Source organism: Ambystoma mexicanum, chromosome 3q (assembly GCF_040938575.1).
Source record: "Ambystoma mexicanum isolate Mex_15411 chromosome 3q, UKY_AmexF1_1, whole genome shotgun sequence".
Lineage (NCBI taxonomy): Eukaryota > Metazoa > Chordata > Amphibia > Caudata > Ambystomatidae > Ambystoma > Ambystoma mexicanum.
Window position 1 is genome coordinate 99851576 of NC_090926.1, and position 25975 is coordinate 99877550.

Sequence of the window (25975 nt, forward strand, 5' to 3'; positions counted from 1 at the left end):
CCAAAGGACGGGGATTGAGACCCATCTTGGGCTTGGGTTGGTTGAACAAACTTCTCAGGAAGGACAAGTTCAAGATGGTCACTCTTTCTCAAGTCCTCCAGGCACTTCGTATCCAGGATTGGTTGGTGTCTCTGGACCTATAGGATGCATTCATGTGCCAATCCATCCAAAGCACAGAGCACCTGAGGTTTGCGGGTGGCAGCTCACACTTTGTTTCGGGTCCTGCCATTCGAATTAACCTCTGCCCAAGGGTCTTCACCAAGCTCATGGTGGTGGTGGCAGTGTATCTCAGGCAAGGGGGGGGGGGCCTCATGTCTACCCCTACCTGGACACCTGGCTGATCTGAGCACGTTCTCCTGAGCAAGCTCTTGATCATCTCAATCCCACCTGCCACTCCCTCCACAAGCTGGGCTTCTCCCTCAATTTCAAGAAGTCATATCTGACACCTTCCCAACAGCTCCAGTACATCGGGGCTGTGTTGGACATGTCCTTCGGGAAGGGCTGGCCTCCCAAGGTGAGGGCTCATCACATTGTGCAGATGGTGGACAAGTTTCAACATGCCCAGCGCCTCCGGCTTTCGAATTCTTAAGGTTGCTCGGCCTCTTGGCATCCTTCATGTTTCTGGTGCCAGAGGCCAGGCTGAGGATGAGATCCCTGCAATAGGTCCTCAGGAGGCAGTGGTCACAATTCTCAGGCAAGATGTTGGATCGTGTTCAGATTCCACTCTCGGTCTCCCAGGATCTTCTGTGGTGGGCTGAGGGGAACCTGATGAAGGGGGAACCGTTTTGGCAACCGTGGCCGGAGGTGACTGTAGTGACGGTCGCTTCCCTCACAGGATGGGGAGCTCATGCTGACGATTTGACCGCCAGTGGTCATTGGTCTTCGGACTCCAAACTCAACATCAACCGGTTAGAACTGAGGGCCATCAGGCTGGCCCTGAAGGCTTTTCTGCTGTCTTTGCAGGGGAAGAGCGTCCTGATCATGATGGACAACAGTGGCCATGCATTACCTCAACAAAAAGGAGGGTGAGGGTCACTCCCGTTGTGTAGAGGCAATGCAGCTCTGGTTCTGGGCAATGAGCAGGGAATTTCACTCTCGGCAGTTCATCTGGGCGGAGAGGACAATACGGCGGCTGACGCTCAGAGCACAATCTCTCACGAGTGGGAGTTGGCTCAGGAAGTCTTTCTATAGATCTTTGCCCTTTGGGGAACCCCACAAGTGTATCTCTTCACCACCAGTGCCAACCGGGAGTTCAAGAGATTCTGCTCAAGGCAATTTCCTCCGAGGAGCCTTGGGAGACACATTCGTAGTGAACTGGTCATTCCACTTCTGTACGCGTTTCCTCCGGTCCCCGTCATTCCTCAAATGTTAAGGTGGTTACGGAGGTTTGGATCCCACATGATCCTCATTGCTCCGGATTGGGCCCTGAGAGCGTGGTACCAGGACTTTCTAGAAATGTCCATCTGCCCTCCACGTCGTCTTCCCTACTGAGAGGATTTTCCCTGGAGGGAGGGGGGGGGAGGAACGGAGGTGTTCGGGTTGGGTTCCCCATCCAGAGGTCAAGACTCGCAACCTTCATGCTTGGTATCTGAAAGGTTGAGGTATAAGGCTTGAGACCTCCCGGATGACGTGATGGAGGTGTTGCTTTCGGCCAGGCGGCCGGCAACCAAATCCCTGAACCGTTGGCGTAAGTTTTGCGACTGCCGCAGAGGACAAAATGTTGATCCTTTTCAGTGTTCCATTCCTGTGGTTCTGTCTTTCTTACTTTCTTTGGCCCACAGGGGCCTTCAAGTAGGTACCATTAAGGGTTACCTGGCGTTGCTGTCTGTCTTCAAGTGCTTGTCGGAAGAATGCTCTTAATTTAAGATTCCTTTGATTACCCAATTTCTTAAACGGCTTACTGTGTTCCCGCCGTCACCATTCCAGGTGCCTGTTTGGGGTCTGAATTTGGTTTTGAAATTCCTGATGGGTGCTCCATTTGAACCTTTGCACTCGTGTCATTTGAGACTATTGTCTTTCAAGACGGTGTTCTTGGTTGCGGTTACTTCCGCTCGCAGAGTGAGTGGATTGCAGGCACTTTAATCTAAGACACCCTTTACTGTGTTCCACACGGATAGGTTTGTACTGAAGGTACGTACGTCCGTCCTTCCTTTCTACCTAAGGTAGTGTCTGAATTTCATTTAAGCCAGAAAGTGGTTCTTCCTTCTTTCTATCATCCTCCTCGTCCTGGTAGGGAAGAGAAGCGACTCCATAGGTTGGTACCTAGGAGAGCTCTGGGCTTTTAAATTTCTAAGATGTCCAGGGTCAGAGTGGACGATCAACACTGTGGGGTGTGCTGGACACCGATTTGGCCAGGCATGCTACCAAACCAACCTTTTCCAGGTGGATTATCCTCACCATTTCTGAATGTTACCGATTGGTGGGCAAGGACCCTCCTGATGGGTTGCGAGCTCATTCCACTAGGGGCATGGCTACTTCCACAGCCCTGCAGCGGGGAGTTCTTATTAGGAATATTTGTGATGCAGCCACATGCGCTTCTATCCACACGTTTGTTAAAAATTACTCCCTGGATACACACTCCATGGTCAAGTTTTGGCTTTGGGTAAGGTGGTTCTTTATTCTGCCATCTGATTGGGTACTCTACATTATTTTCCCACCTCCATTTTACTGGTACTGCTTTGGGAGTCTGTCAAAGGTGTGGAATACGTTGGAGGACACAATCCATTTGAAGAAAAGTTACTTACCAACTGGTAACGTTCTTTCGTATTCCACATTGCGCTCCAAGCCTGCCCCTCTAGAGAATTTCCTATGCTATTGCAGATTCCGTTTCCGCAAGGTAATATGCAGCACGTTATGGAGGAAAAAACATAAACTGAGGCTACGGGCTTTGTGTCTTATTTAGAACATCCTGTGATTTCGCCCTCAACGGAGGCCTTTGAGGGACATCGGCCGACACAAGTACACAGCTGTGGACATTATATGTCAAAGATGTGGAATACGTCGGAGGAACATTCAGTCGAAAGAACGTTACCAGTTGGTAAGTAACTTGTTCTTCTGTGCCATTAATAGTAAAGCTGCTACGCTCAGCATCGTGTACGCCTTTTTTTGTCCTGGACAACAGTACTTCCATGACATCACCTATCACCAACATGGACTCCTCGAAGCCCCTGTCAATCTCCGTGCCAAAGATCCCCTTAATAGCCACATTAACCGAGGTCCTGAAGGCTTGAATGTCTTTACAGTCCCACCAAATGTGTTTCCAGGTCCTCACTGCCCCACACCACTTCCCACATTTGTCCGATATCCCTGGGTACCCATTTGTGCATCTTTTCAGGTGTTAGGTGGCACTGAACCATTACTTGATCCACATGCCCTGTATCTGAATTTCTCTAGTTAGTTTGGGTATACTCTCCCATAGGTTGAAACTTTGGTCTTCAGGTATAGTGTCCCAAGGTTTCATATAGAATCATTCCGGGTGCCCAATCTGTGAAGATTTTGTGTAGGGTGACAATCATATTTTTGTCCCTCGAGTTTGTCACATACCTTTCAAAGAAGTATGCTCCCTAGTTGCCACCACTTTAATCCCTGGATTCATTAACCTGTGTTAACTGTCAGTAGGGAAATCTCTACCCTGCCCCTAAACCGTAATGTTTGCAATGTTAAGCCACTCTTAATATGCGCTAGTAATGCTACCTTTGGGTTATATAACCTATTTAGAGCAAATATGACTGGGAAAGAGGCAGGGGAGTGGCTTTGATAGTAAAAGATCACCTTGACTGCAATTCCAACCCGGTCTCCCCTTTGGAAGGATGAGAACTTGGTTGTTAAATTGAAAACTGACCACATTGTCTGCTTCTAATCTTTTGCTGTGTAAACCTCCTCAACCCTTCCCACAATTTGAAGAATAGCTCTTAGCATTAGTGAATAGGCTCACAAAAATGAACTTGCATACTATAATTCTGGGGGATTTCAATCTATGGGCAGAAGATGATGATCCAACTGTGCTTTCACTCGGCCCTGGATATTTTAGGTTTTGCCCAGCTTGTGGATCAAAAAATCTCATGTAGGTGGTCGTATATTGGATTGGATACTTGTTCAAAATTGCCAAAACCCAGTATACATATTCAATCTTGCCCATGGTCGGACCATTCATTAATTTCCTGTAAATTTGACGGCCCAGTTGCTCCTCTTAGATTGGATTCTAACCTGCAGTTCGAAATTAAATATAGGAAACTTAAACATCTCAACTGATTATTTTTCTAATTTCTTTTCCATAACTCTGTGTAGGATTGACCTATATGATGACCCATCCGACTTAGCTCATCACATAGTGGACTCCTACAAAACACAATGGATAAGATGGCTCTTGAAGGAAGTTTGCATAAGAAAACTGAATCCCTTAAAAAGAAAGTCACTGAATTTTCTATGGAAGAAAGGGCACTTGAGGGCCAGGGAGCGTGAATGACAGAAAAAGCCTTGCCAACAGACCCTGAATGAATCTAACATTGCAGCATATAGTTAAAGCTACTATAAATGAGGCCAATACACAAACTTAATACTCGCATTATTGGAGCAAAATCTTTTAGTGAACTTAAGATTTTAAAGGAATTGAAAGTAATACATTGACTTTTCGGCCTAGTACAAAAGACGATGCCTGGTGTTGGCTTATTCAGTATGAATTGTCTGCTAAACTCTCAGGTCATCAAGATAAAATCAGCATACAACTGGCTAATATTAAACAGGCTGAGAGATCCATCCCTGATATAACTATTATCAATTCAGATTCTTCATGCCTTACTTTTGATTTTATTCTGCACATAACAAGAGATTAAGGACATTATTTTAAATATGAAACCCACTTCTTGCGTGGGAGATCCCTGTCCACCTAATGTTATTAAAGGATCTGTTGATATATTAGCTCCATCGATCACGAAAATGATTCATATATCTTTTTTTCAAAGGAACATTTCTAACCCTGTTGAAAAATGCGAGAGGCCACTATGGACCCACAAATGTAGTGAACTATCGCCCTAGCTCTGCTGTTACTATCTTGCTTAAGATAATAGGGTTGCAAATAAGCAACTACAAAATCATATATAGGAAAATAATATACTGGGACTGAGACAGTCCGGTTTCAGAGCCCAGCACGGGACTGAGACCGCGCTTCTGGATCTCAAATCTAGTATTTTAAACCTGGTGGAGAGGGGCCATCCTGCCCTGTTGATGCTTCTGGACCTCTCCGCAGCGTTTGATTTGATAGAACATCACCTACTTCATGACAGAATGTTGAATGTTGCTAAATTTTCTGAAAAGGCTGCCCTATGGTTTTCATCCTTTTTGGGACCTGGATCCTCTAAAGTGGTGGTTGGTTGTGCAGAGGCTATTCCAATTATATCCCAGTGCGGAGTCCCCCACATTATTTAATGTGTATATCGGACCACTCCTGGATCTTTTTTCCATAATCTGGGTGCCGACACAAATTATGAAGACACCCAGGTCCTGTTTGAGCTCAAAGGGACTTGACACAGATGTCGAGCACATCTGTGCAGTTTAAGAGTTACAAAATTGGATGGCCCTTAACTCGCTTGCGTTGAATAACAAAACTAAGCTGCTTATACTGGCATCGGGTCAGCGACTCAAAAGACCTGATCCAAGGTACTCCTGTTTCAATAATTTGGGCTGTCTGATTCCAGTAAATTCTAAGGTTAAAACTTTGGGGGTTGCTTGACCCTGAACTATCAATGAAGCATGTTGCTTCAGTGAGGTCCTCTTGTGGATACATTACGAGGCTTCTCCACCAAATTGGATCCTTCATTCTTTAAAAACAGCTTTACTGGCTACTGCATTAATTCCGGATTAGACTATTGCAATAGCTTACTCACAGGCTCTTCACAGTTGAATATTAACCATTCCAGATCTCTCAGAACGGGGCAGTTAGAGTTGTATTTGGTCTTTCAAGAATGGATCACGTGTCTGAATTTAGGAGAAAACTGCATTGGTTGCCTGTGAAGCAACAGACCAGACACGATCCTTACTCTTCAGTAGCCCCGTTTTAAATTAAAGTCCTTTAAGGGCTCTAGTTTTGATGTGCAAGCCCCTCAAGGTTGGAATGTAATTCTGGTTTCCCTCAGAAAGGGCACATTGCTAATCAAGTTCAAGAAAGCCATCAAGACCCTGTTCAATCTGCCAGTTTAAATCCTTGTCACCTATGCCGATTGCTGATTTGTCCAGACGATCTTCAGAAATAAATGTATGAATGTTTATCTCCTGGACCTACACCATGTCCCTGAACTTGCTGCAGCCAGACTCCTTTCACTGGATGAACGCTCCCCTTTTCCTTCCTGGCCCAATCTGCAGGTTCTGAAAGGGGTATAAAGGGTGAAGGATAAGTAGTCGGTGCCACCAGGCAGACTAAAGAGCTCCAAACTGCTCCCACATCCTCCTTAGATGTTCTTGGGCCTGTATGACCAAACACACCACAGAACTTCCTTGAGGGCCCTCCCCAACACCGCTCTGTTCATTGGTCACCAGATCTTGCCTTGGTCAACCGTGAACCAAGCCCGTACCACCCTCACATGAGCCGATAAGTAATAGAACCTAAAGTTGGGCGCCCCAGAGCACCTCCATCAAAACCCTCTGTTTTGTGTTGCTCCAAATGAGATTTCTTTTACTATTTTGGGATTCTAGAGATACTGGAAAAAGTCAAAGATCTTGGGCAGTATCTGCCTCTTGAGAATATTGACCTTCCTCAGCCATGATATAGACAGTGGTCCCCATTCCTTCAACATATTCACCATCCAATTCCAGCAGGGGGCTGTAGTTGGCTTGATATAACGAGTTCAGGACTCCAGGTATATGAATCCGTAAATATTGCATTTTTCTTTCTGCCCATATAGAAGGGCAGGATGTTCGCACCCCCTGTAGTTGAGCTTCCAGCAGTTATGTTTGGTAGTTCTGATTTGTGTGCAGTAATCTGCAGGCCTGCCACAGAGCGGAAGGCTCGCAGTTCCCTAGTGATTGCCGGTAATGTTGACTCCGGACTGGAGATTGCGAGGAGCATGTAATCTGCAAAGGCAATCACCTTGTGGACCCCCATTCACCAAAACGAATGCCCCTGACATCAGTTGCCGACTGCAGGTGTGCCAGAAGTGGTTCCAGATATATTGCATAAAGAAATTGGGAGAGTGGACACCTCTGCTTGGTACACCCCGAATTCCCTCGGATAGGTGGGCGTTCATTTCTAGACGCAGGGAGTGAGATTTGTAGTTTGCTCTGACCATCCTTTTCATCGTCCAAGGCCAGCAGCAGGCAGGGGTCTGTTATATTGACCTTCTCAAAAAGGTGGCAGTCTCGTCACATGTTCGTTTGCTGGTAGTGGTGCAAGCCCGACTGATCTGGGTGAATCAAGTTGGGTAGTAGTTTGTCTGAGTGGGTTGCCAAAATACGAGTATATAATTTGGCATCAATATTAAGGTAATGGGCTGAAATGATCGCACTGCTTGATGTCTTTGTGCTTTTAGGGGAGCACTACTTTTGCTTCCTCCATCGTCAGGGTGATTTAGCGACGCTCACAAACAAGTTTAACAGTGGAACAAATACCTGGATCTGTGCTTCTTTAAACGTTTTATAAAAACTCACTGGGAAACAGTCTGGCCCGGGGGCCTTATTCCTTGGCAAGGAAAGAATCGCAACCCTCAACTCCTCGGGTATGATCTCCTAGTTCCTCCCTTTCCACTGTAAAGGTTATTTTGTGTAGGGGCCATTGTGAACCCTGTATGCCCCCCACCCCCCTGTTGAGTCTGATGTGTACAGTGCTAAGTAAAATACAATGAAAGCAGATGTATCCCTCGTGGAAAAGCTTGTTCCCCCCGCGGTCCGGTTTCGATCTTGCCAATCGTACTGGATGCCTTTTTCTTCCTAATCTGTCATGCTAATAATTGGCCGGGCCTGGTTTGCCTTGACATAATATCTTTGTTAGTGATTTTTACGCCCTCCGCGTCGGAAGAGCCTCGAACTGCCCCTTTATCTGTCTGTACTCCCTTCTGAGTACCTGTCCCCCTCCATCCTGGCCAGTACCTGTTGGAGTCTACCTGTGCCATTTTTACTGGTCTATCCCTCTGAGCGTTCATGGAAATCAGCTCCCCCCGAAGTGTATCCTTGAACGCGTCCCAGACCACTTGATCTGGCACATTTTGTCATGTTGGTTTTAAAGAAATCCCCAATCTTAGCTCTTAGGTCCTCCCATAACACTATCAACAAGAAGGTGCTCGGAAGTTCCGTTGCCAAAGCGAAGAACCCACCCTTTCGTGGTGAAGGTTAACAGTGATGGGCGCATGGTCTGACAATGCGATCGCCCCCATGTCCACCCACTGCACCCGTCCCAATAAGGAGCCCAAAATCCAGATGTAATCCATCCAAGAGAAGGTCCTGTGAACATGGGAATAAAATGTGTAGCCCTTGTCTGGCCCCCGTACCTCCCAGCAATCTACCAAGGCTAGTTGAGTTGTGCTACTCGATCCCTTAGTTACTTGGAAGCGACCCCCTGGTTCAAGTTCACCTTGACATTCCTGAGACCGGTCCCATGCCAAGTTGAAATTACCTCAGAAGGATGAGCTTCCCCTTTGCAAACCACTCCATCGTAGCAAGTGATGTCTGCAAGAAACTGTCCTGGCCCATGTTGGGTGCATATATTGATGCTAGCATGTATGAGCCCCTCTCCCTTCGATTGTTAGCAAGGACGTACTGGCCCTCCGCACCCCCCCCCCCCCCCCCCCCCCCCACCACCCTGTGTGGACCTAATATGCAGTCCCGGCAGCTCTTGGAGGACTGAGCACTCCCCCAGCTTTGCCCTGAGTGTTAGCCTGAAATATGTGGGCTTTGTTTAGTTTCAGCTTATGCTTATTGTAAAGGCTGGAGGGGGGGGTCTGTACTTCTGCTCTCTATATGGTAGAGGAGAGGCACAGAGGACTCCAGCCAAGATTCTCTATTACGGTAGCAATGGACAAGCAATCAAGGCCTAGCTTCTCAGAAGGTGATGCAGGCTGGTTCTTAAGTACAGTGTAGTCCCTGAGCCCCCACATAGGAATGTCCACACACTGTATTAGTTAAAACAGTCTTTATATAATTAATATTCAAGGTTATGTACACTATCAAAATAACTCACTTTGTGCTCAGAAAATCAACAATGGTAAATATATACAGTTCTAAAGTGGTACCACAATTATGTTCATCTCATTAAAGTGCATCAACTATTCTCTGGTCAAATGTGTCACAGATCAAGTAATAAAGGCAACCAACAATAGACATAGGAGGAAAGCACTTGGTTAGAACAATTGGCAGATTACTGGGCCCTACCACTAGACACAGTTCTGTGTGGAGATCCCCCCCCCACCTGGGCAACCTGTAAAATAGATATAACACAAGCCCAGTCCATATATTGTTCTATAAGTCTTATTTCCTTCTATGTTTCTACCCCCCCAATGTACCTGGTAGAGCAGAGTTCTTCGAATAGGCGTTGATGGATCTTTCTTGAGTGATTCCCTTTAAAGCAGGAGCTACGGATCGTCGAGAGGCTTTGATTAAAGGTTTGAGGGTGCCGAGACCACGGCGTTGATCCAGGTGGTGCTCGTCGGCGACGTCCTGTGAGGTTAAGGTGTGCGGGGCACCTCGGCGATTGATAGTTCAGGTCTGCAAAGAGTTTCTGAAGAACTGTGGCCCGACAAGGGCGGCAAGTCGTCGAAGTCTTTGTGGTGTTTGGGTGGTGGGAAACCCACCGGCAGATTCTCCTCAGCGTGTCGGCGCCCTCGACTTGCTCCGGTGGGATAAAGCGGTCGGCGGTGCGGACAAGGGAGTCCTTCGATTCAACAGTCTTAGGCAAAGGAGCGGGCGGCTCCGGTTGTCGGTGGCACGGCGTTAAGCCGTCCCCTCTTCTGGGCAACACGGCTTCCACGGGCCTCCAGCGGTTACAGCAACACTCCGAACCCTGGCCGACGGCGATGGACTTCGTTCTCCTCGGTGGTCCCCGTCTCCGGTCGGCAGCCTTTTGAGGGTCTGACTTCCAGGGAGCTTTGGCGAAGGTTGGCGGTGCTCGATGGTCCCTCGGAGCATGGCAAGAGGGCGCCTAACCAGGTCCTCTCTAGGATCAGTCCTCGACGAACTCGACAGCTTTTGGATCAGGTCGAAGCAAATTTAGCAGCAGTTCTTCTTCCAGCTGGGCGTCGGGGTTAAGCAGTTCCAGTTACTCTTCAAGTATCAACTCAGCTTCTGAGCAATTTCCAGTGGTGAGAGGTCCCCAGATAAACTATTGTCTCTCATTCACACTGTTGGGTCACACTCCGCAGCCAATCATACAGAAGGGCATTCATACAGTCAGTCAGCCAATCAGGCATACAGTGCATTCAGGCCATACTCCTCCCTCTCAGACACTCAAAACAAGGAATGTGGATTGGGGCAAGTACCCAGCCATTCAACCCTACACACTGCATTCATGCCAGTTTTGGGCAGTGCTGTCTCGGTCTGTCTCTCATATCAGAAACCAGACTTCCACAACAAGTGCATATTGGTCACACTCCATTCACCCAGGTCCCACACACACAGTGTACCCACAACATACAGTCACTGGGAAGGCTCCAGTCAGTCTGACCTGGACTTCACAACACTATATATGGAACTTCCACCCAACAGCCAGTCAGGTGGAAGGGACAGAGTCTGGGCTTCCCAGGACTTTGGGAAAACAGGGTAACGGGCAATAGAAAGCAAGAGGCCACAGGGGCCATTTTATTTCCTATCAGGAATCAACTGATCCCAATGGCAGAGCCTGGCTATCCCAAAATGGAGGATACTCGGAGCACCGTTCAAATTCAGCATGGAGCTGCCACCAGCCCATACCCTGCTCTGTGGGCCACACACAGGAGCCTAAAAACATGCACTAGGGGCACAGGGTTGCACCCCCACCCATCGGTGCCATAAGGGTATCCCATGGGTCTGTACACCAAACCAAAAACACGAAGCGCTACACTGCCATGAGTCCCACATGGACTCCTGGGCAGAAAACAATACAGAACACAAATATAAAAACTACAGGACAAGGACAGGGAGGCCCTGTCCCTCCAGTGCATTTCCAGCATCACACTTATCCCTATTTTTGAACATGGTTTTCTTGCAATGCCACCTGTGCCTTCACCAACTCTGTCCACCAGGCCCATCTATCTTCTTTTAACAAAAGTTGTCTGCGCAAAGTCTTAATGCAACTGAATCTCGGACTCATTGATCTTAAAGGCTCGCCCAACATGCTGCGTATATATTGCTGCAGCGTCACAACCACATCCCACGGCTTTGTCTTGGGCTCTCCTCTCTTGGGCCCCTATGCTTTTCAGTTGTATGCCGGCCCAGTTCTCCTTTTCTAGGAGGTCCGCCAAAGGTCGAGTTGTCTCCCTAAAGTCCTTGTCAGCCACTGCCTGTGACAGCCCTTTTATGCGGATATTGGATCTCCTTGAACGATTTTCCATGTCCTAAGCTCTGGATTTCTAATCTGTGCATGATCCTTGCAAGTTGTTCAACCAGGGTGTCTTTTCCTGGTATACTAGTAAGGCATTCTTAATAGTGTCCGTTCTTTGCTCTAGGGCCGCAAGATCACTTTTTACCTCCTGCAAGGATTGAGGTAGCACCAACCTAATGCTCAGCTGTGTCTGGTGCGTCTGTTATTTTCTTACTAAATTCCTGGAAACACTGCTAGATGACCTCCTTGGTGACCCCTTGGTTTTATCGGAGAAGATGGACACTCTTGGTCCGCAGTCAGGGAGGGGGGTGGGTGACCCCTGCTCGCTGGGTAACATGGCCTCCCCATCCTTCCTCCGCAGCCTCTGTAGGTTGCCTTCCTGGGTTTTCTTTGATGTTTTAGGGGTGGACATCATGTCTTTATTCCTGTTCCTGTACAGCGGGAGACTGAAGAAATCACCCAGCACTTCTAGTAGTGTCTGTGGGCCCTGCAGGTGCTCGGACAGACTGCTTACGGATGTGACTCGGGCTCTCCCTTCACCTTGTGCGCTTTCCTTGCTGCTCGCCTAGAGACCCAGGGTCCCCTTCGCCCTGCCCAACACGGCTTTTGTGCTGCACAAACTCCAGGCACCTTTAGTCTCAGCCTTTCTCCTTGCATGTTGGCGCCCTACTCCAAGACCGTGCTCAAACTTTGGTCCTTGTGGCTGCGTCAAAGACACCCCTCACTAACCCAAGGGGCTACTGCTGGGACCTGGTCTGATATGGCAGGTGTGGGGGCCCCACCTAATCCCCAGTCCTGGGCACACTCCCTGCGCTCCTCACTATCTGCTGCTGGCCTCTCGTGAGTTGTTCTTCCTGGGGGTGAGGCCTGCTCCTGCCCCGCTGGGCGCTTGCCACCACTGCCCCAAACCCTCTCCAGTCCACACTTGCCGGCGCTGGGATCCTCAGATCAGAGCAGCTCACTGCTCCCCTGTCCTGGATGCAGCCCTCTCCTTTAACCAATGGGCCTAGGGGGGGGGGGACGACTCTGCTCCTCCTCAGCCACCCAGGGACCCCCCCCTTGCTTGATGGATCCTTTTTCTGCGTCAGTCTGCCCCGACGTTGCTGGTGTGCTCAGCAGCCAACAGCCCCTAATCTCCTGTAGCACCGGTGGGGGGGGGCATCCCCTGGCATTCACTATTTTGCTGGCACCAGGATGGGATCCGCACGAGGCCTGGCATAGGCGATGGCTGCAGCGCCGCCTTCCCTGCTAGATCCAGCTGGCGGGTGGTCGTAGCTCAGACCGCAGCCCTATTGCAGGATTGGCATCCCGTCTCTACAGAACGGCGAGCAATTGATAATGCACCGTCGGACCCTTCTGCTGGTGAGTACATTTCTTTGCCAGGGGAGGGTGCTTCTATCAGTGCTTTACTGTGTTAGGCCTCGGGGGACGAGAGCTCCGCACTTACAGTACTCTCGGTCTGTCGGCCATCTAGATCTCTGTCGTAATTTTGATTTTTTACTCTATGTAGATTTGTGAGTTACGGCACTGTAGACCATGACTGGGATATTGAAATGTAGTCCCCCTTGGATTCTCAGGATGAAAGCAACAAGGTGTTACAAATGAGTAGTACCAGGGGAGAAAGGTGGTGAGGGGGTGCCATTTTTAAAGAAGTAGATTTTCCGGGACCATGAACAGTTAAAGGGATGGTCTAGTAAAAATGTTTATTTAAAAAATAGATAGGCAACATAAAAAAAAAATACTAGCATTCTCCGTTTTAAAACTTCCTATGTAAAATTTTGAGCTATTCAAGCTCAAAATTCGCAAAAGCAAGCACATGGGCGCATCCATTTTGTGAAATGGAGGCCCTCCTGTGCTGGCTTTTGCTTTTGCGGCACTAATGAAGGAAAAGCCAGCCAGCTGTAGTAAATAAAGGCTACCGCTGGGTGGCTTTCCCTTCATTAGTGCTGTAGGCGGAGGACGGGGACCGGAGACCAGAGCAGGAAAGCTGCAGCTGAATCTCGGTAAGTGCTATTTATTTTATTTTTTTTTAAAATAAGCACTAGCTGCGTTTTTTTTTCTAAGTTTTCCGGGCTGGAGGAGCCCGGAAAACTTAGAAATAAAACCGCAGCTTTAAAAAGGTTGTATTTATGTTTGCGGTCGCTTCAAAAGCGACCGCAAACATAAATACAACATTATTGTGTTGGAAAAAGCTGCGGTTTTTCTTTCCAAGTTTCTCAGGCTCCTCCGAGCCGGAGGAGCCTGAGAAACTTGGAAAGAAAAACCGCAGCTTTTTCCAACACAATAACGTTGTATTTATGTTTGCGGTCGCTTCAAAAGCGACCGCAAACATAAATACAACCTTTTTAAAGCTGCGGTTTTATTTCTAAACCGCAGCTAGTGCTTATTTTAAAAAAATAAATAAATAGCACTTACCGAGATTCAGCTGCAGCTTTCCTGCTCTCCGGTCCCCGTCCTCCGCCTACAGCACTAATGAAGGGAAAGCCACCCAGCGGTAGCCTTTGTTTACTACAGCTGGCTGGCTTTTCCTTCATTAGTGCCGCAAAAGCAAAAGCCAGCACAGGAGGGCCTCCATTTCACAAAATGGATGCGCCCATGTGCTTGCTTTTGCGAATTTTGAGCTTGAATAGCTCAAAATTTTACATAGGAAGTTTTAAAACGGAGAATGCTAGTATTTTTTTTTTTATGTTGCCTATCTATTTTTTAAATAACATTTTTTACTAGACCATCCCTTTAACTAGAAAGGCGTTGGAACAGGACCGTCGCTGAGTGCATAGGTGTCTATTCCAGTTCAAGTATGAAACGTTTTTTGTGGGTTGATGCAGGTATTCTGTGATTTGGTTTGTTGTAAACTTTCTCCAAGCATGGGGTCTGGAATGGATTCACATGCTCATGAATATTCCCTGTCGTCAGGCTGGGAATCCTCGGTAAAGAAAGAAATCAATATCAGTTTCGTTTCTGATCGGTCTTTCTTAGTAGTAACCAATCACTGGGTCATACTGCCCCCAGCCAATGACTGCCTTCTCCCTAAGCCCCGCCCCTGGCAGCCATCCGCAGATTTTTAGCGCACGCTCAAGTGTTGGGAGTCCTCGTGCATAGCTCTCAAGCTTTTACTGCATTTTGCTCTTTTTCAAAGAGTTTTCTCATTTTTCGGTTTAATCTAGCCTCAAGCTACACCGTTTCTACTTCCGATTAACGGGGACCCGTTTCGGATTTATCTGCGCCCCTCAAGGGTGAAGTTTTCGTCGAGTTACGCTTCTTGGAGGTTTCCAGAAGTTTGAGGCCTACCTGGTGGACGAGAAGAACATGGCACAGGAGAAGGGAAGCTCGACTCCCGGCAAACTGTTCAGGATCTGCCCTGGATGCAACCGAAAAAAAAGTGTTCAAAGAGGGCGAGCATTCGCAATGCCTTTATTGCCTCCACGAGGACAAAACGCACGTGGAGAAGGACTGTGCATTTTGCATGAACATGTCGGATCAGACTGAGGGATTGCCGGACCCGCCTCTCCAACTGGCTGGAAGGCAAGAGCCCAGCAGGTGAGAAGTCCGAGCGGTCTTCTAAGTCCTGTGAGGGTGCCCCGGCGACAGGGACCCAACAGAAGGCAAAGCACCGCGAGTCCGTGGGCACAGGGAGCGCCGAACGGTCGCGCTCCTTGGCTGCCAGGAAGGGCGCACCTTCACCGACGCCATCAACCGCGAGCCAACGCTCTGGCTCGGGGAAGAGAAAATCCGAGATCCCGGCTAAGCTTCTGGAGAAGCCCCGGTTGATCTCGAAGGAACCGGCCGAGGGGGTGCGAGGCGGTGACCCTGCCCCCTAAGGTGAAGTCATCAAGCGCTCCTAAGGCGGCGAATGCCCTGATCCACCTGGCTAAGGCCTCTATCGAGGGAGTCGCTACGGCCCTGGCGAAGCCTGTGGAGGCTATCCCAGTGGAGGCGACCTCGGGGGTCTAGAGTTTCCCTGCCTCCGCAGAGGGAATCCTCTTTTAAGCCCATCGAGAAGACCCCCGTGAAGACCCCGGTGGAAAAAGAGGGGGAGGGGAGCCGTGGCCATTACGGACACAGACACAACCTCCGAGGAGGAACTGACCGAGAACTTGGAAGATGCCCGGTCCCACGGGAGAAATCCCGACGAGGGGGACGACGAGAGCGAGGGTGGCAACGACGACTAGGTTCCCGTGGATGAGGAGCAACCGTCACGCCCGTCGCAGCCCGAGCCGCAGGACAACTCGGCAGCCATTTTGACGGCCAATGGCCCTAGCGATTGTGGCCCGCTACGACAGGGAATTGTGGTACAAGATCGCCCCCCTGTTGGACTTCCTCCCGGACGACAAGAGGGCAGAGGCCCTGGCGATCCTACAGGAGGGTGGGGTGGTGTTGGACCATGCCATAACTGTGGCCACGGACATTGCCGACACCAGTTTCCGCCAGTTGGGCAACAGCGTTTGCCTTCGACGGCAGGGGTGGCTCAAGCTGACGGATTTCCGCCAGGACGTGCAAGCCAAGGTTTTGGACATGCCCTTTGACGGGAACAATCTGTTTGGAAAGACGGTGGATGAGTCGCTTCAGGTCATCAAGACCGACAGACGGCTCGGGCCTTGGGAGTTCTGCAGCAACGGTGGCCGCCCTTTCGGAACTCCGGAGGCAAGATAGGTGCCTCCAAAGGATTCGGCGGCAGCTCCTCCACCTACTGTCAAGCGGCCCGTTGCTCGTCGCAAGAAGCCTACAGGGGACGAGGCAAGTCAGGTGGACCTCGCCGTCGTCGCCAGGGAGGCCAAGGAGGCAAGGCTGCTTCCATACAAGACTGAACCGGCCATTGCGTCGGGGCCCCCACCGAAGCACCCCGGTGGGAGGCCGGCTGGCGAAGTTAGTCAGCGTGTGGGAGTCCATCTCCACCGACCGTTGGGTGCTGGATGCCCTGGCCCACGGGCACACTCTGGAATTCCTAAAGAAGTGCCCCTGAATTCCTCCAGTGGCCAGGAAGGAAAACCACGTCCCTCAAATGCTGTTAGAGGTAAAGGCGATGCTCAAGAAAGGAGCCATCGAGCTCGTTCCAAAGAGGCTCCGGAGTATACTCAAGATACTTCCTTGTCAGGAAGAAGACGGGAGGTTGGCGTCCCATCCTGGAGCTGCATCGGCTAAACCAATACATCAAGGCACAGAAGTTCCGGATGGTCACCCTCCAGCACGTGCTGGGTCAGCTGGAAGAAGGCGACTTCCTATTGTCGTTGGATTTGGAGGATGCGTACTTTCACATCCCCATCCTAAAAGGTCACCGAAAGTTTCTCAGGTTCGTAGTCCAGGGATGGCACTACCAGTTCAAGGCCCTCCCATTCGGATTCACCAAGTGCCTTGCACCAGTAGCGGCGCAGCTGCACCTGCAGGGGATCCACGTCTACCCCTACCTGGACGACTGGCTCATCCGAGCAGGGACAAGGGAGCTCGCCATCGAACACACAGCGAAGACCGTCCAGCTGCTCACGGACCTGGGATTCTCCATCAATTTCCCCAAATCCCACCTGGTTCCGTCACAGGTCACGCTGTTTCTGGGAGCCACGCTCAATACAGTGTCGCGATTGGCCTCGCCGTCGGAGGATAGAACGCATGCCATCCTGGCCAAGGTACAGCGTCTGCTGGCCACGGATGTGGCCAGTGTGAGGTCCATAAAGTCCCTTCTCGGGATGATGTCCTCTTGCATCTGGTGCGCCTGTGCAGGCTTCGGATGCGCCCTCTGCAGGAGTTCCTCGACACCCGTTGGATGCAAGCGACGAGGACAAGATCTTGCTCAACGAGGTATTTCGCCAGGCAATCCGATGGTGGGGCAAGCGCGCGCATCTCGCGGCAGGCACAAACTTTCAGACCCCAGCATACCAGACGACGGATGCCTCCCTGGAGGGGTGGGGAGCACACACCGGAGCTCTTCACGCAAGAGTCCTGTGGCTCCCGGAGAAGAGGCCGCGCCACATAAACCTACTGGAGCTCCGAGCAGTTTTCTGGGCCCTCAAGTCATTCCTGCCGTCCCTCAAGGGCAAGGTGACGAGGATCTTCACCGACAACACCACCACGATGTTCTACATCCGGAAACGGGGAGGAACCAGATCCCCAGCCCTGTCCAAGGAAGCCCAGGATCTGTGGCACTGGGCTGTTGCCCAGGGGATGTTTCTAGTGCCTTTTCATCTAGCAGGGATAAAAAACATCGCCGACTCACTCAGCAGGGAGCTGCGCTCGTGCCACGAGTGGGAACTACGCCAGGATCAAGTGGACCAACTCTTCCGGCAATGGGGCAAACCCTAACGACCTGTTCTTGACGGCGACAAACTCAAAGTGCCAGAGGTTCGCCAGCAGGTTCCCCAGCCGAGGAGCATGGGCGATGCTTTCTTGTTCCCCTGGGACGGCCTGTTCCTGTATGCGTTGCCGTTGCTGCTCAGGCTCATCAACCAACTCAAGAGGTCCCGGTGCAGGATGATCCTCGTTGCACCAAGGTGGCCGAGACCGATCTGGTTCCCGGACCTTCTGGACTGGTCAGCGTCCCCACCAGTCAGTCGACGGACGCAGATCTTTTCTCCAGAGAAGGAGGCGCCATTCTTCATCACGACCCGGTGTCGCTGAACTTGCAGGCCTGGCTCCTGCAGCACTAGAGTTTGGAGGGTAAGATATCCGGCCGAATGCAGAGAGGTTCTTGCAAAGGTCAGGGCGTCCTCAACTCTCAAGTGCTACGGACTCAAGTGGAAGAGGTTCTCTGTCTGGTGTCGTGCACAGAATATTAACCCTCTATGGATTACTGCCCCTCAAGTGCTACCGTACTTACTGTTGCTGGCCAAAGCTGGACTAGCTCATGCTTCCATCAAGATACATCCGGCAGCGATTTCCCGATACACCAGAACTACAGGACGGTCATCCCTGTGGTCTCATCGCCTGGTGAAGGAGTTTATGAAAGGACTGTTCCGATCATTCCCGCCGGTGAAGGCTCTAGCCCCGGCGTGGGAGCTCAACGTGGTGCTGACCAGGCTCATGGGCCCGCCATTCGAGCCTTTGCATTCGGCTCCGTTGAAGTTCCTGTCGTGGAAGACAGCGTTCCTTGTGGCCATCACCTCCGCATGATGCGTGGGAGAGATTCAGGCCCTATCCTGCAAGCCTCCATGCTTGACTTTTCACGAGACGAGGGTGGTGCTGAGGACGCACCCCTCCTTCATGCCCAAGGTGCTGTCGGACTTCCATCTCAACGAGCCCTTGGTGTTGCCAGTTTTCTTGCCGTCGCCTTTGTCGCCGGCCGAGAGGACTTTGCACTCACTGGATGTAGCTAGAGCGCTGAAGTTCTACGTGGACCGAACAAAGAGTTTTCGGAAGACATCACAGCTGTTTGTGAACTTTGGACCTGTGAACCAAGGGAAGGCTTTCTCGAAGGCTTGCATTTCCAGATGGCTCTCCAGCTGCATCATGCACTGTAATCGGTTGGCAAACCGACGGTTGCCTGGCCGTCCGAGAGCCCATTCGACCAAAACGATCGCTGCTACCACGGCGTTCTTGTCTGGTGTACCCCTGCTGGACATCTGCAGGGCTGCTACGTGGAGGTCGACGCACACCTTCACGAGATTCTACTGCGTCGACCGGGATTCCAGGGAGGAGTCCAGAATTTTCCAGGCAGTGCTGCGCAACCTGTTCGCTTAAGGTGAGCCTGGTGAGGAGGTAAGAGATGCTTAATGTTGTTTTATGTAATGCTTAATGTTGAGCCTTGCCACCTCCCGTGGTTGTGCATGTGTGTACTGCTATGTATTCTTATATTCTTGAGCATGTGAATCCATGCGAGACCCCATGCTGGAGAAGGAACAAGTTACTTACCTGTAATTGTTGTTCTCCGGCATTGGGTCTGGCATGGATTCACATGTGAACCCTCCCTCCTTCCCCTCTGCGGCTCTTCACTTGGTCATACTGCCACTTTATGTGCTACCAAATCTGAGGATGGCTGCCAGGGGCGTGGCTTAGGGAGAGGGCAGTCATTGGCTGGGGGCATTATGACCCAGAGACCAGTGATTGGTTACTACTAAGAAAGACAGATTAGAAATGAAACTGATGCTGCTTTTTTTCTTTACCGAGGATTCCCAGTCTGACGGAATATTCATGAGCATGTGAATCAATGCCAGACCCCCATGCTGGAGAACAGTTACAGGTAAGTAACTTGTTCCTTCCATTACCAGAGGTAATTTGGGGACATGTGGCCTCTTGAAAACATAAGGTGAAGCACAGATACGACATACGCACGTTATAGATTTTTTTTTTTTCTTGTGTCCACTGTCTGACTCCTATCAGGAATTAAGGTCTTGCCTGAATCTATTGTTCCCATTGCCATAAATCCAATACTGTGTAAAGATGGGTCCACACAAGAACAAATCGCATTCGTGGTTTTAGCATTGAAAATATGTATTAAATTCATGATAACTTTTTTTTAATCTTTCAAATATTTTCATCCGGATATACTATTTGAATTTTTATTTGGGTTGGTTGCCTTTATAAACCTGAATGTTTCACTTAGTTTTTCCTTTTTGACTTGTTTTTTCTCACAGCAGACTCGTATGATAAGGAAAAGCTAATGCAATGTCCATATGATGATAACCATAAAATTAGAGCCTGCAGGTTCCCATATCATCTCATTAAGTGCAGAAAGGTAAATATAATAAAATTGTCATGTCAACCTGTCTGTTGATCTTATGGCTTCATACCCATTTGTTCCATGAATGACCATTGTATCAGTGCCGTGCCGTTTACTTAATACATTTTGATTTGTAGGTGTATTTTAAGTGCACTTGCATGGTTTGTAGAAAGGATTAATCTCCTTCTCATCCATCCCTTCTGTTTTTGGAGTCTTGGATCTTCCTTGATGCAACACCTGTAAATTGGAGGATTCAAAACGTCTAATGTTCAGAAATAATTGTTATTGACTTGTCCGTTTACAGTTGTTGCCTGCGAGGCAGGCAGACAGCACTGCATGCATTAGTTCTGTAGACAGGACATTTGTTGTGAGGGCACCCAAATTGTAGCAATCTCTTGTTAGTCACTTCACTGTGGCAGAAAAAGCTACTTCAGCAGGTGCTGGAGGGACGTAGCCGTTCTCATCCTACACAATTGGATGGGCTGTATAAACCCGTGGACAGCCAGGGGCCCATCAGTTAAAGAATCTTATGTCGTAAATCTTGCTTTTTTAATGGAATCCTAATTTTCTTTGTGCCTGCCTTTTTCTATAGGAGATGTGAACCTTATTTGCTTTCACTTGCTATATTGGAAATTGTGTCACCTCATTTTGGTCAAATACATACACACATATATTTCTGAGGCTTGTGGATCTTCTTAGAATCACATGCTATGCAAAGGCTGACATTTAGTGGTAGCCGTGCAGTATTGAATGACTTGTTTTCAAATTCGAAAAGGGACGTCTGCGGCGCGTCAATCTCCCTCAGATAGCTTTTTTCGCCATCCTAGTTGGTCGCGTGTTGCAGATATTCCCGACTATCGCCATTATTATAGTTATAATTTTATAATAGCCGTTCCACTATTTGGTCCCCGTTGCTTCTTCAACAGACGGCTCCAGTTACCATCTACGGGAGATCGTTGACGAACACAGACTTCGCCCTACACCAAGCCTTCACCAGGCTCTGCCTTGTCACAGGGCGAGTGGGGGGAGGTAACTTACTCTTATACTCCTAGAATACCTGTTACTGTTTGCTCCACTTTCCATTACTGCCCTTCATATTAAACACGTAAAATACTCACATTTAAATTTTACCCGTTCTGCAACCGCAAATACCCCTGGAAAGACAAGTACCATGTGTGCAATCATTGTCTTCTTCGAGACCACACAAACACTGCTAGTCTTGCAAACTCTTCATACCTAAAACGTTACGATCGCTGCGCTGGACCACCCACGGCATGCAGACCCAAGCATCCATCGACATACCAGGCGCTGAAGACTCTGACGAAGACCGCTACGGGGCACATAGTGACAACCAAGACTATCGGGGTTCCCATGTTCTAGTCCCCGCCTCCAGTAAGCAGGCAGACTGCCCTGTGATGGCTACCACACCCGGGTGACAAAAGCACCCATCGCCATCACCACATTAAGCACATAACCGGCAGCCGTACGCTGAGAACGCCCTCGGAGAAACACGGCCACGCAGTGTCAAGAGAGAAAAAAAAGCGTACATTGCCCCCTGGGTCCTCAGTCGTGATCACCCCAAGACAAAATTCCAGACGCAGAGTAAACCCATTACTAACACCACTCTAAAGTCCCTCTTTTCGTGTGTCGAAGAACAAACGGTGATACCTTAACTTTCAACTCAAAGTTCGGAACATTGTTAATGCAGCAACTAAGGCCAAACCATGTCCCCAAAAGTCAATCTTAAGGTATTTGTAGACCCGAAGAAGCCATGTCCCAGGAGAAACATTACACACCCTCCAAAACCACTACTTAAAGAGGCTTAACATCATGAAAAACGTGCCTCTAACCCAGAGCCCTCCCCCCCAGGGTCACACCCATTTCCAAAATTCAATGAGTGGATTACAGAAAAATATGAAAAGGTCATGGAACAAATTTCATGCCTTGTGGATTTCATGAATAGACACCCAGAGAAATTCTACACTCACATAGTAGTGGGGAACCACCTACTGAAGTACAACGGCTAGGCACCTCACAACCAAGTACTTCCTCACCTATACTTAGTACCTATAATTAGTCGGTCAAACTTAAGATGAACTATACATTATGAACACCGCACAGCAGGGTGAGGAGTACTCGCAGGACGACCAATGCACTCAAATGTATGACCGGAGGTGTGGGGCGGACTGTTATTTGTAAGAATGCATACCCCCATTTCCTGTCACCTCTACATTTTTCCTGCTGCCTGTGTGTCCACCTTCCACTATGGAGTGCAACCCCTTTAAGTTCTGTCCCAAGGCAAACAGAAAATTCACAGGGATCGACAAACTGATTTTGCAACCACTGCCTTCCACGTGATCTCCTCGAGTCCCGTTGCGGGGCGTGCAAGCTTTTTTAGGCCAAAGACCCTAAGTGGTGCCCGACCAAGCAGTGGCCGGCATATGCCTTGTCAGAGTTGGAAAAAGCTGCCGTGATAATTGTGTCGCACCATGAAGGGTGTTGGGAAGGAGCTAGTGCTTTTCTTCTTTCCCAAGCACTTTAGAATTAGGCAAGACTTCTGTTAACTGTTTTCTTTTTTTTTAAAACTCTTTTTATTAAATTTTCCAATGTATTACAACCATTCTTCCAACAATATCCTGCCCTCCCAGCCCTCCTCCCTTGCCCCCCGAGGCAACTTCCGTTCCATCCCGATTAGTTTTCTCTCTTGTCCATTCCCCATTTCTTATTGCAGTTCGAGCAGTCTCAAGCGCTGCGGACACCACATAACTCTGAAGTCATCCCGAAGAAAGGTTAGTATGTCCCCCCAGTCCGCAGCAAAACTATGACCATTATTGTCCATTGCATATGTCGCCCATTCAAGGGATAATATTTCCCAAACTTTTCGGAACCATTCTTACAACATAGGGGGTTCAGGGCTCTTCTTTCTTTGTGCAATTACCATCATAGCTGCTAAAGTTAATATCAGCCTCGCTTTTCCCCTCATTTTAGGCTCCCCCGTACACCAGGCTTTTCCAATTCCCAAAAGAATCTGAACAGGCGTTCTATCATCCCCTGGGCCGTATACTTGCTCCTGTGCCCTCTGAATCTCCCTCCAAAAAGGTAGTATTTTCGGACATGACCACCAAATATGATCTGCTGAGCCCTCTAGCCCACATCCCCTCCAGCATCTACTTGAAGTTTCCGGATACATTCTATGAAGTCGAATAATTTTGTACCAAGCCTCCTGCAGTTGGGAAGCTTTAATCAGCTTGGGAGCCCTCCTCCATAACCTTTCCCATTCCTCCCTTTCTATTTCTCTTCCCAGTGCCCGGTCCCAATTTTGCATGTACCCCCATCGTTGATCCCCCATCTCACTCCCCAAAATCTTGTAAAGCTTTGAGATCTGGCCCTTCCCCCCATCATTAGATAGGAGAAAGACTTCTAGCTTTGTCAGCTTCCTCGTCGCTGCCTGCCTATTCACCGGGTGCAGTACCCAGTGCCTGATCTGTGCGTACCTTAGCCGTTCCCTTCCACGTATCTCAAACTCCCGTTTACAGTCCTCAAAAGTCAGCAACTTCCCACCTCGAAACAGATCACATAGCTTCCTACAACCTCCATCCTGCCACTGCTGGAACGCCCCTTTCTCCATTCCTGGCGTAAAGTCCCTGTTACCGAAGATCGGTGTAAATGGGGAGGGGAATGTCGTTATCCCTACAGACTTCGAGAGTTTATCCCAAGTATCCACCAGAAGCCTAGTTATAGAACTCTTATACAGATCTACGGGCCTTGAGACTTAGGCAGCCAAAGAATTTCCGCCAAATCGCGGTGCGCAACTGCCCTGTACATCCTTACCCATGGCTTGTCTTGCGACCCCTCCTCCCCCTTCAACCATTCCCTGATCACTCTCAACTGAGCCGCCTCGAAGTACCTTCTGAAGTTCGGCAGCCCCAATCCTCCTTCCCTTCTGGGTGCCATTAACAGTCGTTTGCCAACCCTGGCTTTTTTCCCCCCTCCCATAGGAAGTCGCTGGTCATCGTCCCCAAAGCTCTAAAGAACTCTGAGGGCACTGCCTGCGGAATTGCCTGAAATAAATAAAGGAGTCTCGGGAGCGTGACCATCTTGATTGCTGCAATCCGCCCCAACCACAAAACCCTAAAATTTCTCCATCTCTGGAAGTCCCTCTTAATTTCTTTCAGGAGAGGGGGTAGTTAGCCGAGTACCAACCCGCAAGGGATGCCGTCATCCTAACTCCCAAATACTTAATGCCCCCCGATCTCCACAGAAAGGGAGAATTCACCCTTAATGTATCCCGCTCTCCTCCCCGAAGCGTAAGGTTCAAAAGTTCAGACTTACTACTATTAATTTCTTAGCCCTGAGACCTCCCCGAACTCCTCCAATAGGCTCACACTCGCCTTTGAGTTAAATGGGTCTGTCGGGGTAAGCAGCGTATCATCAGCGAAAGCTGCTACCTTCTGTTGCCTCCCCCTGAAAGGTATACCCTGTATCTCCCCTGCGTCCCTTATCGCCTGAAGGAGAGGCTCCAAATAAAGTGCATAAAGCATTGGGGAGAGGGGACAACCTTGCTTTGTGCCCCTATGCAAACCAACGACTCTGGGCATCACTCCGTTCACCGCTATCCTTATGGACGGGGCCTGATAATTAGCTTGCACCATCATTAAGAATTCCTCTCCAAAGCCCATCTGCCGCATCACCCGAAACAGAGGACCACTCCACGCGGTCAAATGCTTTTTCTGCGTCCAAAGCAAGAAGGACCGCGGGAGTGCCCGTCTTCTGCACCTTTTCTACTAAGTGAGCGACCCTCCGTATATTGTCTGACGTTTGCCGGCCCCTAACGAAGCCCGCCTGATGCGGGTGTATCAAATCTGGCAGACAATTCTCAAGCCTATTCGCCAAGACCTTAGTAAAAATCTTAGCGTCTGTGTTAATCAACGCATTGGCCTATACGACGTTCTTTCCTCTGGGTTCTTATTGGGCTTGAGAACAAGGGTTAACTTGGCCTCTTCCATGGAGGAGGTTATTTTACCTGACCTCCTAAATGTATTAAAAAGTGAGGTCAAGTGCGGGATTAATAGTGAACTGAATGTTTTATAAAAAAGCTCCTGTATACCCATCTGGGCCTGGAGCCTTATTTGCCTGCAATCCCCTAATCACTTTCCCCACTTCTTCCTCTGTAATCTCCCGATCTAGGAATTCCCGCATGTCCCTCCCTATTCTCTTCAGTTGCGCCCTCCCTAAAAACCTCCCCTTAGATCAACCCGAGGACTCTGCGAGGTATAGAGTGATTCTCTGCTAGTGTTTCTTGCATATCCTCTAGGCGTGTCACCCTTTCCCCTGCTCCTGTTTTTAAGGCCGTAAAAATATTCCTTGATCTCACTCCTCTGAGGAGGCGCACCAACAATGCATCAGCTTTACCCGCCTTTGCGTAGTATTTCTGGCGCACTGCAAGTAGAGCCCCCTCCGCTTTTTTGGTTCGGAGAACCTCTAATTGCCCCACCGCCCTTCTGTAGTCCCTCATGGCGAGTCTGGATGGGTTCATACCCATTCGCTGTCTAGTTACCTCTACCTCCAACTGTGATTCCAGTGCCTTAAGTTGCCTTACCCGAAGGGTGGCCGCTGCTATTAATTCCCCCCTGAGAGTAGCCTTAAAAGCGTCCCATCTGACCGCTTGACTCGTATCTCCCTCCTTGTTAAGAGCGAAGAAACTTTTGATCTTTTCTTCCATTTCTGCCCTGATCACCACATCCCTTAACAAGTCTCTAGGGTATTTCAATCCCCACACCCTCCTTTCCTTTGTCCCTATGTCCAGAATAATGGAGACTGTCTTATGGTCTGCT

General features: G+C 49.3%; 1 protein-coding gene across 2 annotated transcripts in view; it reads left to right on the forward strand.

Moving 5' to 3' along the window:
• Nucleotides 1-25975, forward strand: part of LOC138582171 (gametocyte-specific factor 1-like) — a 933223-nt gene that overhangs the window by 232011 nt on the left and 675237 nt on the right. Inside the window, exon 4 of one of the 2 annotated variants that reach the window (XM_069653216.1) lies at nt 20056-20156. In XM_069653216.1, the coding sequence (XP_069509317.1) occupies nt 20056-20156 (101 nt within the window). The remainder of the gene's footprint in view (nt 1-20055; nt 20157-25975) is intronic. The other variant, XM_069653217.1, reaches the window with a different exon arrangement.